The following is a 16,502-nucleotide window of genomic DNA, read 5'->3' on the forward strand; positions in this document are numbered from 1 at the left end:
AGCCGTCCATTTAAGTTTGGTTTTTTTTAACATGGGTCATTACTTTACAACTGACAAAAACAGAAAGTACACAGTCATAAAACGAATTTCTGACTATATCAACAGTTTTTCCTTCAAGGCTATGAAAACAATTTACATATAAAGGTTTTAAAAAGTTATTTGTATTAAAAATGTTTCAATATTGATAAACAAACAGATAAACTGGTTGAAAGTCGCAACAATACTCGAAGAAAAAGGACTATTAACAAAAGACAAAAAATCATTCTTTATTCAGTAGGTACTGTTCAAAAATGTTCAATGTCGAAAAAATCAGTATTTTTAAAATTCTTGATCTTATGAAGTTTAGGTTTTTAACAATAACCTTTTTATACATATTGTTAAAAAGGTTGAAATATCTTCTTTTAAGAATAGGTTGGAAAATTTAAATCAGTTGAAAATTGGCGAAATTTTTCGTTATGCTTCAGCTAAATTAGTTAGTATTATGTTAGTTAGGTACATATTAGCTGCGTTCCTTTGGAAATATTTATCTACTGCTTAGTACTTAAAACTACTTTGAACTGCTTTTGCTATACTGAAAAAGAAGTTCAAAGCAGCTTTAAGTACTAAGCAGTAGAAAAATATTTCCAAAGGAACGCAGCTATTATGTTTTTTATTTGTATTATAATTTGTTTGTATTATAATAGCTTTTCTTAAGGAAAATAATATGTCTTATTATTTTTGTATAGAAGACATATGAACAAGGATATAATTGTTGGTAAATGTAGCAATTTATGGCCAAGTTTGACAACCCATAATTTTGATAAAATCAAAAAGTTTATTGGTATATTAATGTTTCAAGATTTTTCAAAGTAAAAAAAAATTGGCGTTTTGGTGGTCGTGTTCAATGTTGGGCTTAAAAATATCAATAGTTTGATTCTATAAACATTTCCATAAATGTTCAGGTTCCTAGCACCGTGGGCTAATTTAATGCCACCAAAAGCGTCGTTATGTCCCAGAGTGTGTCGTCCCGATTGAAACTTTTTATTCAAAAACTTTTAATATGGCCCCTAAAGGTGACCGAAGCAGACTGAATAGATTTTCTAAAGTCATACCCGGTATTTGAAGCTATTAACTACCTTATTTTATGAATAGAACACAAACCAGGAATACAAAATGAAGCAACTTAAGGTGAATAGTTAAAGTACCTACTAAGGTTTCGGTCCTATTTGTGATCATGACATCGTTTGTAATGAAGAAACCGAATCTTACCATTTTTTTGCAAACACATTCCAAACAAATTTTGGCAATTATCTCACAAACTTTGCTTACTACATTTTTATACAAATTAAAATCATGCACATTTTAGAATAAATTGTTTATTTTATGTCTATTTTAAAGGAATTTGTCTAAGTTTACATTTTTGTTAAGAAGAGTCTGTAACTTTCGTTATCCTTATAAAATCTAGAGTATTATTTTATCACATTATTATTTTTATTTTCAGTTTTTAAGTTAATTTAATGATCCTTTGTCTCCACAACAATACTTGAAGGCGTTGTTGCTTGCAATACAGTCTCTTTTGGCACAGACTTTTCTCGATTAAAAATAAGTTTCTCCATGATTAAAATTGGTGACTCAAAAGCTAATGTAACATAAATGGCAATAAATAGTGTTACTCCAAATGTGCCACAAAATACAAGAAACTAAAAAAGAAAAAAATGCACATTAAATTTTGTATTTTAAAAAATATAACTTTTTCAAAAAAAAACAAACCTGATTATAGACAGAAAAATATATTTCCGTGTGTGTCATTCCAAAATTCATTAGCATTACATTCATATGCATCATATACAATGCAAATGAAAGACGTCCCAATGGCTGCCAAAATGGATGTGATAAAAGTGTATCAACAAATCCACCATAACCATAATGACAAGCAAATGTTATCCAAACTTGTGCCAATGCCCACGAGACATGTTTTAAACTCTCATACATAGCAGCTTCAAAAACAGTACCCCTGCCATCATTATTGGCTTGTACTGTGAAAACCGGGCCGAAAACAATGGCTGTCATTGTGAAGAAACTACCAATCCATCCAATTATTTGAACAGTCTTGAAAAGGAGGAGAGAAAATTGTGTTGGTTGTCTGATATATTTTGAAATGTTTCGAAAACTACTTACTTTTGACAATTTGAATTCTGATTGACGATGTTTGTGCATGAAATATCCTAAAGCAAAACCAATTAACCAAGGTGCATATCTAGTGTGAGTTGGTACATAAGTATTATCCCATTGACCGGTATTAAATCTAAAAAGAAATCAAATTAAATGTTTCAGTAAATAAGGCAAACCAGAGAATATATCAGCAGAAATTCTAGAAAGAATATCTTAACCTCTTCAGCTAAGACTGGCTGAAAATTATCCAAGATCTTAAATGTTTATTACTCACCCTAAAAAGAGTCCTGTATACTGTTCCGAAAAAAATACTCCCATATTCCATCCAACCGATATCAGTCCCAAAACTAGTAAAACTGGTGCGAATTTTTTACCCCACTTCCACATTGGAATCAAAATGAGCGGGGATAGGGCATAAAGTTGAAAGTCAATGGCTAAATACCAAGCTTCAGTATAACACTGCAAACGAATAAAATAAGAACAAAGTTTTTGTTAAAAATATTTGCAAATTCAATTGGAATTGAACGATCAATTTATTTTCCCTCTTTTATTTGAAACCCTAATGCAATTATAATTTTCTTATGGAAATTTAATTTAACATTCTTCTTTATTTGGAATCGTTCAAATGCAATTACATCGTAAATCAAGTATAAAATAGCAAAAATAAAAATTCGTTCTTGTTGATTCTCATGAATAAGAGTGACCTATTTCTTATAAAATGCTAAGTTCAAAAATGAACTTAAATTTTCAAAACTTACATCTGCACCTTGTTTATTATAATAATTTTGAATATACAACAAAACTGGCCACCAATTATAACCATTGCATGTATTCTTAGCCATATATACATCCTTCATTGGTCCAGTGTAAGTTATTTTGTTGACACTAAAAGTTAGCACAAGTCCAGCTAATAGAATTGGAGTCAATCGAAAATAACGATGCACAATGTTCATTATAGGATTAATTTTTCCATTTCTATAAGAAAAGTGATGAAAAAATGTACAGAATTTAAAGGTTGGTCAACACAACTTACGTTTTATCCAATTCCTTGAAACCAATCCAAGCTACCAATAAACCACCCATGAAAAAGAACGTATCCACTGATATGCTTCCATTGTAAAATGGCATGAAAATCCAACTGTAGAACCACTAAAAGTTTACAAATTGTTTTAAGTATATGAAGAAAAGTTGTTTTTTTTTTAGAAAACTTACATCTGCTACGTCCAAGTTATTGATTATTGGACTTCCAAACATGTTTGTGTAGGAGTGATGGTTTATAATCCAAATTGTTGATAAAACACGAATTCCAATGAGACAGTCAATACTGTTGCGGGATTTTTTGGTGCTGATTGCAAATAGTCTTTTTCCGTTTGTCAAAATGGAAAAGGCTAGTAAAAGTGTGTTTGGTTTTTCTGAAAAAAGAATATTTTTTAAAATTTCGGAACACAAATTTCGAGAATCAATAATCGAAAGCGTATAATTCTTGAGATTTTAGCATTGAAATGCAACGATATTCTAAGCACCAGCAATTAAAGAATAACAAATTGAAAATCTATCACATGGTTAATGCATTTTAAGTCTTTAAAGGTACCGGGTTCAAAAACAAAAATAATAGAAAACTTCGTTCTTGTTGATTCTCATGAATTAGTGTGACCTATGTTTTTTAAATGATAAGATACAGCTTTGTCATTTTTTACGAGAAAGCTAATGAATGATTTCGCAAAAGATTGTGAAAAGTAACTTACTTTGATAGTAGCTAGCATAGAGTTCATAGGCTGAACTTAAAATCATCAAAACTGTCAGTATCACCAATATGGATCTAAAAAAATTTGAAAAAACTAGTAAAAATTCAAATTTTCTCTCTCTTTAAAACTTACATTCCAGCAATGATATATCCTGAAAGTGGTGGTATTTCTCCATTTGAGCAATGTCCAACAGTAATATTCGAAAGAGCCCCATCAAAACTGTTTTTAGTTGATTCATTGAATATTTTTGTTACTAATTCCGGACTACAAGTATTAGGAATGCAGATTCCAACATTGATTGCATTACCCCAATTCCAATAAGGCACATCAATTTTTGGTGGATGGTCGTTTTTGATAGGTATTTTAGCAAAGCAATATTGTTGCTTTAAAATAACAGCGAGTTCATTGAAATTTAAAGACAATTTGACACATTGGTCATAGTTGCCTAGATCATATTCATTTCCTGATGAAATACCTGCTGGAATGTTACCCCATGCATCGAAAACTGTAAATATAATGAGAAATTGATTTTTATTCGGAAACAAGATAACAATGGTTAAAACTTGGTAGAAAATAAACTTTGCGAAACGATATTTAGAGGCATTTCTCGTTCAATATAAAATTGATCAAGTAATTCGTTTTTTTTAGTGTTTTCTTGTTATTTTTACTAACAGCAAATATAGGAATCAAATTACATGTACAACAATCATTATATTCTTATAGAAAGATTTATATTGTAAGAACATACAATTCAATATTCTTTACTTTGGGGGCATTTAAATTCAACCAAGTCCAAAAATAAACTTAATACAAAACTTCGTTCTTGTTGATTCTCATGAATTAGTGTGACCTATTCTATATAAAATGAGAACCTAATGCTGCAGTCATTTTTCTACTTGCTCAATGGGCGAATGGATAAATTTTCTTGAAATTCGGTACAGATTTTTTTTTGTAGTTTCCAAATTTTGTGTTTTTTGTTTTGTTTTTAAATATCTCCATTAGAACGAATAGCTCCCAAATTGCAATTTCGGGAAATTGAAATTTTCTCGGAAACACCTCTTACAATTTCGATGTGCTATTCCAACAAAACTAGTTTTGACGTGATAAAGTCTTATAAATCGATGAACCATGGCAGCCACCGCAAAAAAGTGACGCCATTTTCTCCCTTTAAACTTGAAATGTTTCGCAATGTGGCAAAAATTTCAATTCAAAATTAAAAATAAACCATTGGAGATACAAATATTTTTTAACCTAAGGTTGAATACAAACGAAGGATTTTTAAAAATTCCGTTATTTAATAGGGTAAAAAGGGATAAAACAAAATTCCAAAAAATTTGCTATTTTCTAAACGCGACAATGTAAAGACTTGAATTTTTGTTATCGATAAATAAATTCATTGCAAGACTGACAATGGTATTCAAAAAAAAAAAATGGTTTCCTAAAACTAAAACATGAGGTAGACCTTTGACAAAGTAGTGATTAAAAGTAGGGGAAATTGTTTTTGATAATTTGAAAAACGTCATTCGAAAGATAATTAAAAAAAATTTAGGGGTCTTATACGGATTTTTTTAAGTCTCTGCGTTTTGAAATATGAATTTTTTAAAAATACCTACTTATTTTGGGGTATTTTTGGGTGACTTTTTATTTTTTTAAATTTTTCGTAGCGTTCAAAAAATTTCAAACTTATAGAACATGTAGTCTATGAGCGTGCGCATGCATGCCCAAAAAATTGGTATTTTAAAATGTTTTTTTATCCCAAGTTTATTGACCGTTTCTTATATTTCTCTCTTTTTCTTCACCAAAAAAATGAATAAAATTTATACTGTAGATAGATAATAGACAGGACTATATTAGTGCAATTTCAAATTTCAATCAATTTTGTAGTCACAATTTTGAGATAACGGTAAAATAAATTTCTATTTTTCAACACGTTCTTTCTTTTGATCTAGAGCAGATACAAATTGTATTTAACTTTATTGAGCATGCCGATAATATTACCTTTCATTTGATATATCACACATAACGGTACATTCACTACAAGCTACACAATGTTAAATTAAAAAACTTCAGAATTACCTCAAAACACCTGTGGAGATCTGCCCATGACCAGCCACCAGTGTGGGAAGTACCCTATTCTCAAATTGAGTATATAAGGAATTGAATTTTCAAACGTTTATATAAACTGACCACAAACAGGCTTTAATTTAGTGATTAAATTTGACTAAAACTTTTTATACCCTATTCTCAGTTTGAAATTTCGACATGGTTGGCTTTAAAAAATTCTTACTTTTCTTATAGGGATTGTAGAAATATGATTGAAGAGTCATATAAAAGGTGAAATAATAAGCTTTCAGATGATATAAAATTTCTTTTAGGTTATCAGGTAAAAAAATTGACTTTAAGGTAATTAAAAAAAAAAGAAGATTGATTTTCTTGCTTTTTTTTGATGAAAATTGATTGGGTTACCTGTTTTTTAATGACGTTATCACGTAAAATCATTGTCCGTAAACCGGATTTACAAACAACCATTTGTTTTTTAGTTTTTAAGGATCGTTTTATATGTTTTTTTTAATATCTCTATTATGCTATGGGAGCCCATAACACAATAGCTGCGTTCCTTTGGAAATATTTATCTACTTTTTAGTACTTAAAGCTGCTTTGAACTACTTTTTCAGTATAGCAAAGTAGTTTTAAGTAATAAAAAGTAGATAAATATTTCCAAAGGAACGCAGCTAAAATCTCGATATTGGAATTTTTTTTGGAAAAAGCTCTAACAATATTAATTAAATTTGATATATGTAATGCGCTAAGCTACTCTAAAAAAAACTAGTTTTTCTTATAGAATTCGGATGGTGGAAATATGGCGCTGCCGGTTTTTTGAAAAAAAAAACTGATCGTGGCGAATACTGATCCTGCAAGATCTTCTCACTACATTCCTCAATACACTGATTTTAACCCAGTAATGCTAACAGACTTCTCAGTAAGGTAGCTCTGTGAAGCAAACCGGACAATAAATGAAGATCACGATTTGGCATTCACAGAAGGGTTCAAAACGGACCTAGGGGTAGCTGATATCTCTCCATGTGTGATCTGAATGACAACAATATTGATATTTTTATAGAAAGCCAGATCAATCAAAGCCATTTCCTCAATTGTCACGAAAACGAAACCAGTTGATCGGTGTATCAATGAATTTTGAGTTCTAAGCACAACGAACACAGTAACACTTTGTTGGGTCCCAGGACCCTTTTACTTTAAGACGTTTTTGGTACCTAAATTCTTCTAGTACTTTTTAAATGATTCTCACATAATTTTAACAAAAACGATGGGCTATAACCAACATATTTAAGGTTTTCAATACTTTCACCACTATACCTCGGCATGAACTACAACCAACTTCACTTTGAACAGAATTTCACAACATCTTGAAATCTATTACAATAAAAATTTCATAGTCATTAAACATTTCGCAAGTTCACATAAAGGCGTTGTTGCACCAATTTATTAATAATTTTAGTTTTGGAATTTTAAATAAATTTTACATTAATTTGTTGTAAATCAGGGACTTCAATGTCAGTAAGGTAATTTATTTTTTTTTTTAATTTTGAATTAGGTATTATTTAATTTAAAATAAAATCACAAATCGCACTTACAAGGAGCAACTTCTTGACTAGGATAACGTTTAATAATTTCACGTAAACTAAACAAACACTTTTGGGAATCATACTGTCCATAATTGGCAACACCAGACTCATACAATTTATTCGGATTTTGTTGGATTTCTTTCAGAAATACTTGACTAAGGACATCACTTGGCACAGAGACGTTATTAAAAATCGTTAACGAATTTATTCCGCCTATAATAAAAGTTAAAAGAAAAAATGTTGGAAAATACATTTTCGATGTCGTTCTACCAAAGGTTTAAATTTAAATAAACAAATTTATTTAATTTGATTAGCCTTTTATACTTGATAATGGCTAGCATAACTAGACTTTTTTGTACTTAAAGTAAGATAAGCATATGGTAGCTTATAGACACGTATACGAATCTGAATGAATTTGGCCTTAAAACAAGCAAATTAAAGGTCCAAATAATTTATAATAGTTCTATGAGGTAAAATAAGTGTGATCAATAGATTAGATATGATAAGAATATTCATAAAATCAGTGATATCAGTAACACGTTATTTTTTATTAAAAATAAACCAGATTTTGTTGTTTTTTTTTCAAAACTAGCTAATCCGTCAGTCGTGGTCCGGTATTGAAAAATAAATTGACAAAGCACAAAACCTGCAAACGTATTACTTTTATAAAGAAGTGCATCTTACCTTCCTCTTTTTAACACGAAAAAAATAACGATAGTGCAGAAATTATTATCAATTACAATAACCTCCCCTGAGCTCATCATTTCTAAAAAATAGGTTTGGTTTCGCTCTCACATTTACAGCTGAAAACGTGAAAGAATTCAAGAATTTTAACTTTAAACTTTTCAGCAAAACCAACGTGTCAAAATGCTATGCTTACTTTTAACACAGACATCTTGGCGGTTAAATCTGCTACTGTTATTATTGTTCCAAATAATGAAATATACATTTCTGATCAAAAAATATCTTTTTTGAAATTTCATTTTGTCAGGAATTTTTGAAAACTTAATTTGGCAGAAGCTCTAATGCTTTTTACTAGAGGTTTAGTTTAAAAAAAGTTAGCTCAAAGCTACAATCACTGTACAAAAATTTCATTTTTCCATTGGTTTCCATTGGTACACAAAACAGAAATTGCACTTTTTAAACTTCAAATTGAAATAAAAAGTGTCAAATAGGAGCTACAAAACGTTGAACAACGAAAAGAAGCTGACATATTCTTAGAAACAAAAATGAAAAGAAAATTCCCCCAAATTTAGATCCAAGGAACTTCCTGTTTTATTATTTCATCATTAAAAATAATTATGATTTAACTGATTCTCGGTCCAAGCAATAAAACATTTTATATTATATATAATAATAATAAATATAAATTTTTATATGGTTAACTGTTTATTGTCTAGCAAAAGACGTCATTACGTTTAACAAGTACCTAATACTTATTTCTAGGAATTTTCATTCATAAAAGCCATGTACAAAGCCGTCAGGAGAACAATTTGGCAAGAATTGCAACGAGCAAACAGCGAAAATAATTAATTCGCTGCAAATCTCGATTTTTGTATAAAAACCCTACATGAAACTATGGAGAGAATAATAACATATTTTGCACCAACTGAGGTAATTCTACACTTATCCGTTAAAACTACATGAATCACCATTTAATTAAATTTTATTATAGCTTTGGGTTTGTTTTGAATAAATGTTCGTTCTTGTTGATTCTCATAAATTAAAATGACTAATAGACCAGTGCCGATGCCTTCAAAAACATTAAAAAGTACAAAAAAATCAAAGTAGAATGAAACCCATTGGAAAAGGAGGTGAATATGATGAAAATTAAAGGAAAAATAAATTACGGGCGAGCCGAGTTCGGGAAGTGGGTATGTTGAGTTTTTAATGGTAAAAAATGGTATATCTCGATTTCCGGCAAAACTACAAATCCTATAGAAAAAAGTTGTATGGCAAAGTTGTAGGTAATAAAAAGATCTACAACTTTTGTATCAACAATTTTTTTACATAACCTCAAAATTAATGTGAAAAATTCAAAAAACCGAGTTTTTGGTTTTTTATTTTTATCTTTTTCAAAAACAAAAATTTTTCTACGAAATTTGGTGAAAACTTACCTTATTATGTCCCAAATACACTGTAATTTATTTGATTTAAAATATTAATTTGTTTACCTTATTTTGATTTAATACCAAAAAAACACCCTAATTTTCAATCGAAAATTCATGTGTCAAAATATCAGCTTTTTTCAAAAAGTCGGTTGGCATTTCGTTCGTTAAAATTCAAAAAATGAAAAAAGCTTGAATTCGAAAAAAAATTTGTATCATTGTTTACAATTTTGGTCTATTTATTCAAATTTACACTTTAATTACTCAAAAAACGTAAGATTTCATGTAACATTGATAAATCTTAGATAATAATGCCTAGTTCCTGGATTAGTACAAAAAGTTAGTCAAATATCATAGTTTTTAATTTTTTTTGTCGAAAAATTGACTGAAATTCACATTTTTGTATTTGTTACCACTTTCTGTTTAGTCAAGATTCCTTAAATATTAACACTGGCTTTACTTGAAGCAACGTTAGTTAAATTCTTTCGATTTCCAAATCATACTTTAATAAACGATTGTAAAGTTAATCTAAAATCAAGAACATTTGCTTGGATAGCTTGAATTTTGTATATCTAACCTAAAAATACATAAACAGCCCTATGGAGGTATCCGTTCGGAGAAAATTTTTTTCCGATGTGTTCGAAATCGAAGAATTTTCTATCGAGGTAACCGTTCCGATTGACATATCGGAGAATCTTTCGATGAAACATGGCGCCCATCAACGCATTGCGATGAATTGTGTTCAGCAAAGACTTTTTGACCATTGTGCTTTGAATTTCATCGGAATATTTTCAGAAAAGTTGAATTTCACAGAAAAAAAAAAAAACAATATAAAAATGTTAAAATAATTTTAATTTTTTAGTGTAGATTAATAAAAATAAAATGCACGACTGGGGTCGCACGAACTTGCTCTTAGAGTTAAAGTTGCTTAAATTTTTAAGACTTTTTATATAGAAATTTGGAAAAAAAATAAAATTCGTTTTTAAAAAAAAATAAAATAAAATCTGAAATTAAATTGCCCTCCAAAACAAGTATGCAGTTTTGATTGATATATTAACATGCATTTTTAGAAAAAAAATTTTCAAAATCGTTAGAGCCGTTTTTTAAAAAACTAATTTTTTATAAATAATTTTTTGGAAAAAAAGTTTAAAAATAAAATTGGTATGCCATTTTGTAGAAATCACTAATCAACATCTAAAAACAAAATTTCAAAAAAATTATATGTCCCGTTTTCGAAAATTTGATTTTTCAAAAAAAAAAAATTCAAAATTTTTTTAAAAATCCAAAAATTATTTTTTTCAAAATTTTATTTTTGGCTTATATTTAAATTTATATATATTTATATATAAATGCTTCTTCACAAAAAGTTTCGTTGAAATCGAATAAGCGGTTTTGGAGATAATCGGATTTAAAAAAAAAGGTTCTATGGCAGGTACCGTTAATAATGATTTTCATAAAAAATGTTTTTCATTAAAAGATAGACTTTAACTTTAAACTAACACTTGAATTTTTTAAACAAAATCGTTAGAGCAGTTTTCGAGATATTTCAATTTTACTAAAATTGGTATATGACAAGTACCGTTATTTTTGGTCCAAAAAAATTAATTCCAAAAACCCCTCTGGAGAGTCGCCAAATAACGCTACATACCAAGTTTGACATTAATCGGTCCATCCGTTTAGGCTGTAGCTCCTTACAGACTGACAGACTGACAGACTGACAGACTGACAGACTGACAGACTGACAGACTGACAGACTGACAGACTGACAGACTGACAGACTGACAGACTGACAGACTGACAGACTGACAGACTGACAGACTGACAGACTGACAGACTGACAGACTGACAGACTGACAGACTGACAGACTGACAGACTGACAGACTGACAGACTGACAGACTGACAGACTGACAGACTGACAGACTGACAGACTGACAGACTGACAGACTGACAGACTGACAGACTGACAGACTGACAGACTGACAGACTGACAGACTGACAGACTGACAGACTGACAGACTGACAGACTGACAGACTGACAGACTGACAGACTGACAGACTGACAGACTGACAGACTGACAGACTGACAGACTGACAGACTGACAGACTGACAGACTGACAGACTGACAGACTGACAGACTGACAGACTGACAGACTGACAGACTGACAGACAGACAGACAGACAGACAGACAGACAGACGGACTTCCGGGACCCACTTTTTTGGCATTGTCTACCATCGTAATGTCATGGAAAAATGTTATCTCAACTTTTTTTTTTTGTACGAATGCATAACTTCATATATAGTAGGTACCTATATCGCAAGTAAAAACAGCGACAAAGCCTCAGCAAGAGAGGTTGGTTGAAATTAAGAAGACTTAAGCTTCACAAGGATTTTTTTTATTGAATAAATCACGCTGACACATGTGTCAAATGAATGCGATTGCATACTTTATTTTTTGTTCAGAAGTGGATACCTTGAAAGAAATGTAAGTTCCGATCGGAACGGGCTATCCCGGGATGATTTAAGATTCTCGTTATTTTTGACTCTCAGGATTTTTGTTTTTTGGTATTTTGGATTCCCGTGATAAGGTTTCGGGATTTTAGATTCTCGGGATCCTGGAATTTTGGATTCGTGATTTTGGTTTCTCGGGCTTTTGGATTTTGTTAACTTTTGAATTTTGTAATAAAACCTAAAATCAAAAAAAAACAAAAATCCCAAAAACTGAAAATCCCGACAAGAAAAATTGTACAAGATTTCGATTTCGGAATGTCGGCATTTTATGTTTTTGAGATTTTGAGTTTTCGGAATTTTAGGTTTTCGGGATTTTTAAAATTTTTGAGATTTGGATTCTCAGGGTTCTAGATTCTAGAGATTTTTGGCTTTAGGGATAAAATGTTTTATGGTATTTCGGGTTTTCGGGATTTTAAACTCTTGCAATTTTGGATTCTCTGGATTTTGAATTTTCAGGTTTTTTTAATTTTTGGAATTTAAGGCCTTCGGGTTTTTTTTCGAGGGTTTTGGACTCTCAGAATTTTGCACAGTAAAGTTCCCAATATTTTATTTTTAATTTTTTTGTTAATATTAATTTTTTTTTAATAACACATCGGAATTTTAACGCCGATTGAAATAGTTCTCGATAGCTTTCGTATTTTTTTCAATAATATTTTTTTTAGTGTACCTAACTTAAAATAATGGTTAAGATCAATTTCCAATTTCATAACATGGTTAAATAGTACTTATGAATGAAACTCAAATACAAATTTGTTTATCTTATCTTTTCATCACGTTTGCGATCACAGTATCACAGAACGTTATTTATTTATTTTGAATAATAAATACTAGAGAGAGTTTTATGATAGGAAACTGTGATATTTTATAATCTTATTTTATGGCCCTAAAAATATCTCAACAACGCTATCTTCTAGTTCATTATTGCTTTGTCATAATTAGCGCAGTTTTTGTTTAAAAACTGCACAATAAGTTTATGAATTCAATGTCGTCGCTTTCCCAGCTCTGAGGTAGTTTTCTTTAAAAATGATCTCTATTAATCAATGAAACTCATATTCCTGCAATCTAAGCTCATAAGTTTGTCTTCTTCTTCTCCATTATCGACGATAGTCATGATCTCGGATGGGGTCACAACTCTCCCACTCTACTGCTTCACACTACGGCTCCGCATGTGGGGTTCGCCGGGTTGACCTCAGGAAACGTCGGCAGGCTTCTCGATTTTGAATTGTTCCATGTCTAAGGCCAACTGAATGCAGTTGTCGTTGCATTTGTCTTCTCCATGAGTTCTTAGGCCTGCCTCTTCTTCGCGATTGCGTTGGAACGTCGTATGCGATCGCCTTTTGAACTGGGTTCTCAGGGTTTCTTCTTTGTACATGACAGTACCAGCTTAAACGGTCATGCTGTATTTTATCCAAGACGGTATTTTTGACGTGAAGACTTCCTCGGATTTTCTTGCTTCTTATTCGATCAAGCTTTGTTACTCCTGCTGTCATACGAAGCATCTTCATCTCTGCTGCTGTCAGTTTACTCTCATACGTTTTGTACATTGTCCAACATTGTGAACCGTATGTAAGTGCTGGGCGAACAACTGCAGTATAGAGCTTTCCTTTTAGTTTAGGGGGCATTTTTCGGTCACAGAAGATGGCAGAGTTTTCGCGCCACTTCATCCACCCTACACTTATTCGGTGGTTGATGTCGTCATCACAAGAAGCTTGGTTGTTGATCATAGATCCAAGGTATTTGAACTTTTCGCACTTGGGAAGTATTGTGCCATTCAGGTAAATGTCCGGAATAGGGACGTCTGGGTCAGAAAATGGACAGCAGAGATATTCTGTCTTTTTCGCGCTTATCCGGTACCCACTTCCCTCCAGAACATCCACCCATACATCAAGTGCTCGTTGCAGGGATGTTGGATCTTCACTTACGATGGCGCCATCATCAGCAAAGAATAACTGACTCACTTTCGGATCCGTCACTTTTTCTTCAAGCAGAAAGTCAAGGACGGTAATAAAGAGCAAAGGACTCAGGACGCTTCCCTGGTGCACACCGACTTTAATTGGGAACTCTTCGGTGACTCCTGCGGGGCATTTTACCTTCGTTTTTACTTCCTCGTACATGTCCTTGATCATCCGCACGTAGATTTCCGGAACCCCTCGCTGTCTCAGGGACACCCATATCAGATCTCGTGGTTGTCTATCGAATGCCTTTTCGAAATCAACCAGCACAATATGCAAATCCTTCGAGGAATCACGGTGTTTTTCCATTCGGATTCTTAAACTCTGTATGGCATCTGTGGTTGATTTACCCGAGACAAACCCGCACTGGTCATCAGACAGCCGTATTATTTTTCGTAGTCGGCCGTCCAAAATCCGCTCAACGATCTTCGTGGTGTGTGACATCAGCTTAATCGATCGGTAGTTATCACAGTTTCGTGTGTCCCCCTTTCCTTTGTAGATTGGGAGAAGGAAACTTTCTCTCCACTGATTTGGCATTTGGTCACCGCAAATGAGTTTGGAGATGAGAATCGTGAGCCATTTACACCCAATGTCTCCCATCTTCTTCCAGAACTCAGAGGGTATTTCGTCTGGACCAATCGCCTTTCCTTTCTTGGAGTTTTTCACCGCCACGCTAACTTCTTCGACTGTAAGGTCGGGTACTTCTTCTTAATTAGGTTCGGCTGTTGGAAAGTAAATCCTGGGAAATTGCTCATTTAGGAGTTCGTCACAATACTGTCGCCACCTGTGGAGAATTTTGTCGTCATTCACAAGTAGTAGGCCTTGAGCATCGTTAATGAACTTTGGTGAACGTATTTCCTGAGCATTAATTCTCCTTTGAGCGGCAATTTTGAAGATAGCTGCACCCTTGTTCATCTTGGCATGTCGCAGTTCCTGGAGAGCCTGGTTTGCATCAGCAGCTGGATCAGATATTTCCCCAAGCTCGCGATACATGCTTTCCGTACTCTCTGCCTTATGCTGGGCGCATTTCTTCTTTGCTTCCTTCTTGTAGCGCTTGTAGTCCACTTCGAGTCGTGCTTTTTCATCTCTATTATGAGAGGGGCATTTGGACCAAGCTTGGAAAGCGGTCTTTTTTCTTGATATCACTGCTTTGACTTCATCGCTCCACCACCATGTTTCTTTTTCCCGTTGGTAGTTTCCTTTAGATGTTCCTAGCAGTGACCTCGCCTTCACCAAGCAAGTTCTTTGCAGAGAGTCCCACATATTTTGTACTCTGCACTCTTCGTTTTGTAATCTGCTGGTGGTCTCGCACAGATAATTTCTCATAACAGAGATGAATGCATCGCCTTTTTCCTTCTCCAGGTTGTACCACTTGATACCTCCGGTAGCCTCTCTTTGTTTGTTTGCCGCCTTCGTCTCCATAAAAAATTCTGTCAGTAGGAGACGGTGTTGCTGGGCGATCGCTTCTCCTAATATCACTTTGCAGTCTTTCACTAGCGGCTTCATGAAACTAGATACCAGATGGTAGTCGATCTGTGTTTCATTTCCACCGCTGCTATAAGTGATAAGGTGTCGGCTTTGTTTAATGAACATGGTATTCAACACTATAAGACCATGTGACCTGCACATGCTTAGAATTTCTTCGCCAGGAGGGTTTCTAGCTCCGAATCCAAGGCCACCATGGCAGTCCTCATAGTCTTCGTTGCCGTTCCCTACATGTCCATTTAAATCTCCACCCACAAACAAAAGCTCTTCCTTTGGGATGTCTTTAATGAGGTTGTGGAAGTCTAGCCAGAATGCATCTTTTTCCACCTGCTCACATCCAATTTGGGGAGCATATGCACTGACTATATTCCACACCTTTCCTTCCATCACCAGTTTAAGAGACATCAATCGGTCACTGGACTTCGAAATGGCCAAAACGCTTCCAAGAAACTTTTCCGCAAGGATGACACCGATTCCGTTTCTACCTTGCTCTGTTCCGTAGTAGAACATCTTGTATTGTTTTGTCTTGACGTCTAAGAAACGGGCTCTGTTTCCAGTGTTTCGCCACTTGGTTTCTTGGACGCACAAGATGTCCACTCGCCTCCTCTTCATCATCTCTTCTAATTCACAGCTTCGGCCGTTCATACTACCCACGTTCCAACTCGCGACTCTCAATTTTCTTCTAACCTCGTGCATTACTTTGCTAGCCCCCGGAATCCGTACTGCCTGGCGGGGTAGTGCTGTTCGTGTTAGCAAGTACTTCCATAATGCTCGAAATTTTTCGGAAAATTTCGCGAAACGTTTTTCGCAAATTGTCGACACTGGCATGCTCCTGTTTTTGTAATGTGATCGTCTTTTACTACGCCGGTGATCTCCAGTCGCCTAACCCAAGGAATTGCATGCAC

At 33.2% G+C, this 16,502-nt stretch overlaps 1 protein-coding gene across 1 annotated transcript; it reads right to left on the minus strand.

The window, feature by feature from the left end:
- Positions 1–1,382: 1,382 nt before the first annotated feature.
- LOC129908600 (nose resistant to fluoxetine protein 6-like) lies at positions 1,383–7,810 on the minus strand. Its single transcript, XM_055985222.1, has 10 exons — positions 7,550–7,810; positions 4,029–4,401; positions 3,897–3,970; positions 3,364–3,563; positions 3,185–3,300; positions 2,910–3,126; positions 2,426–2,610; positions 2,158–2,284; positions 1,750–2,088; positions 1,383–1,679 (listed from the first exon to the last, which is right to left on the minus strand). The coding sequence occupies exons 1-10, from the start codon at positions 7,791–7,793 to the stop codon at positions 1,494–1,496; spliced, it is 2,061 nt and encodes a 686-aa protein (XP_055841197.1). The 5' UTR covers positions 7,794–7,810; the 3' UTR covers positions 1,383–1,493.
- Between the last annotated feature and the right edge of the window lie 8,692 nt (positions 7,811–16,502).

This window comes from Episyrphus balteatus, chromosome 2 (assembly GCF_945859705.1).
Source record: "Episyrphus balteatus chromosome 2, idEpiBalt1.1, whole genome shotgun sequence".
NCBI classification, from domain to species: Eukaryota; Metazoa; Arthropoda; class Insecta; order Diptera; family Syrphidae; genus Episyrphus; species Episyrphus balteatus.

Excerpts from the sequence above, each read along its gene's own strand:
- LOC129908600 (XM_055985222.1), bottom strand. The coding sequence starts at position 7,793 with ATGTATTTTCCAACATTTTTTCTTTTAACTTTTATTATAGGCGGAATA. Across the intron at positions 4,402-7,549 it reads TAGTCAAGAAGTTGCTCCTT|TTTTCGATGCATGGGGTAAC; the intron begins GTAAGTGCGATT and ends TTATATTTACAG. Across the intron at positions 3,564-3,896 it reads CTATGCTAGCTACTATCAAA|AAAAACCAAACACACTTTTA; the intron begins GTAAGTTACTTT and ends TTCTTTTTTCAG.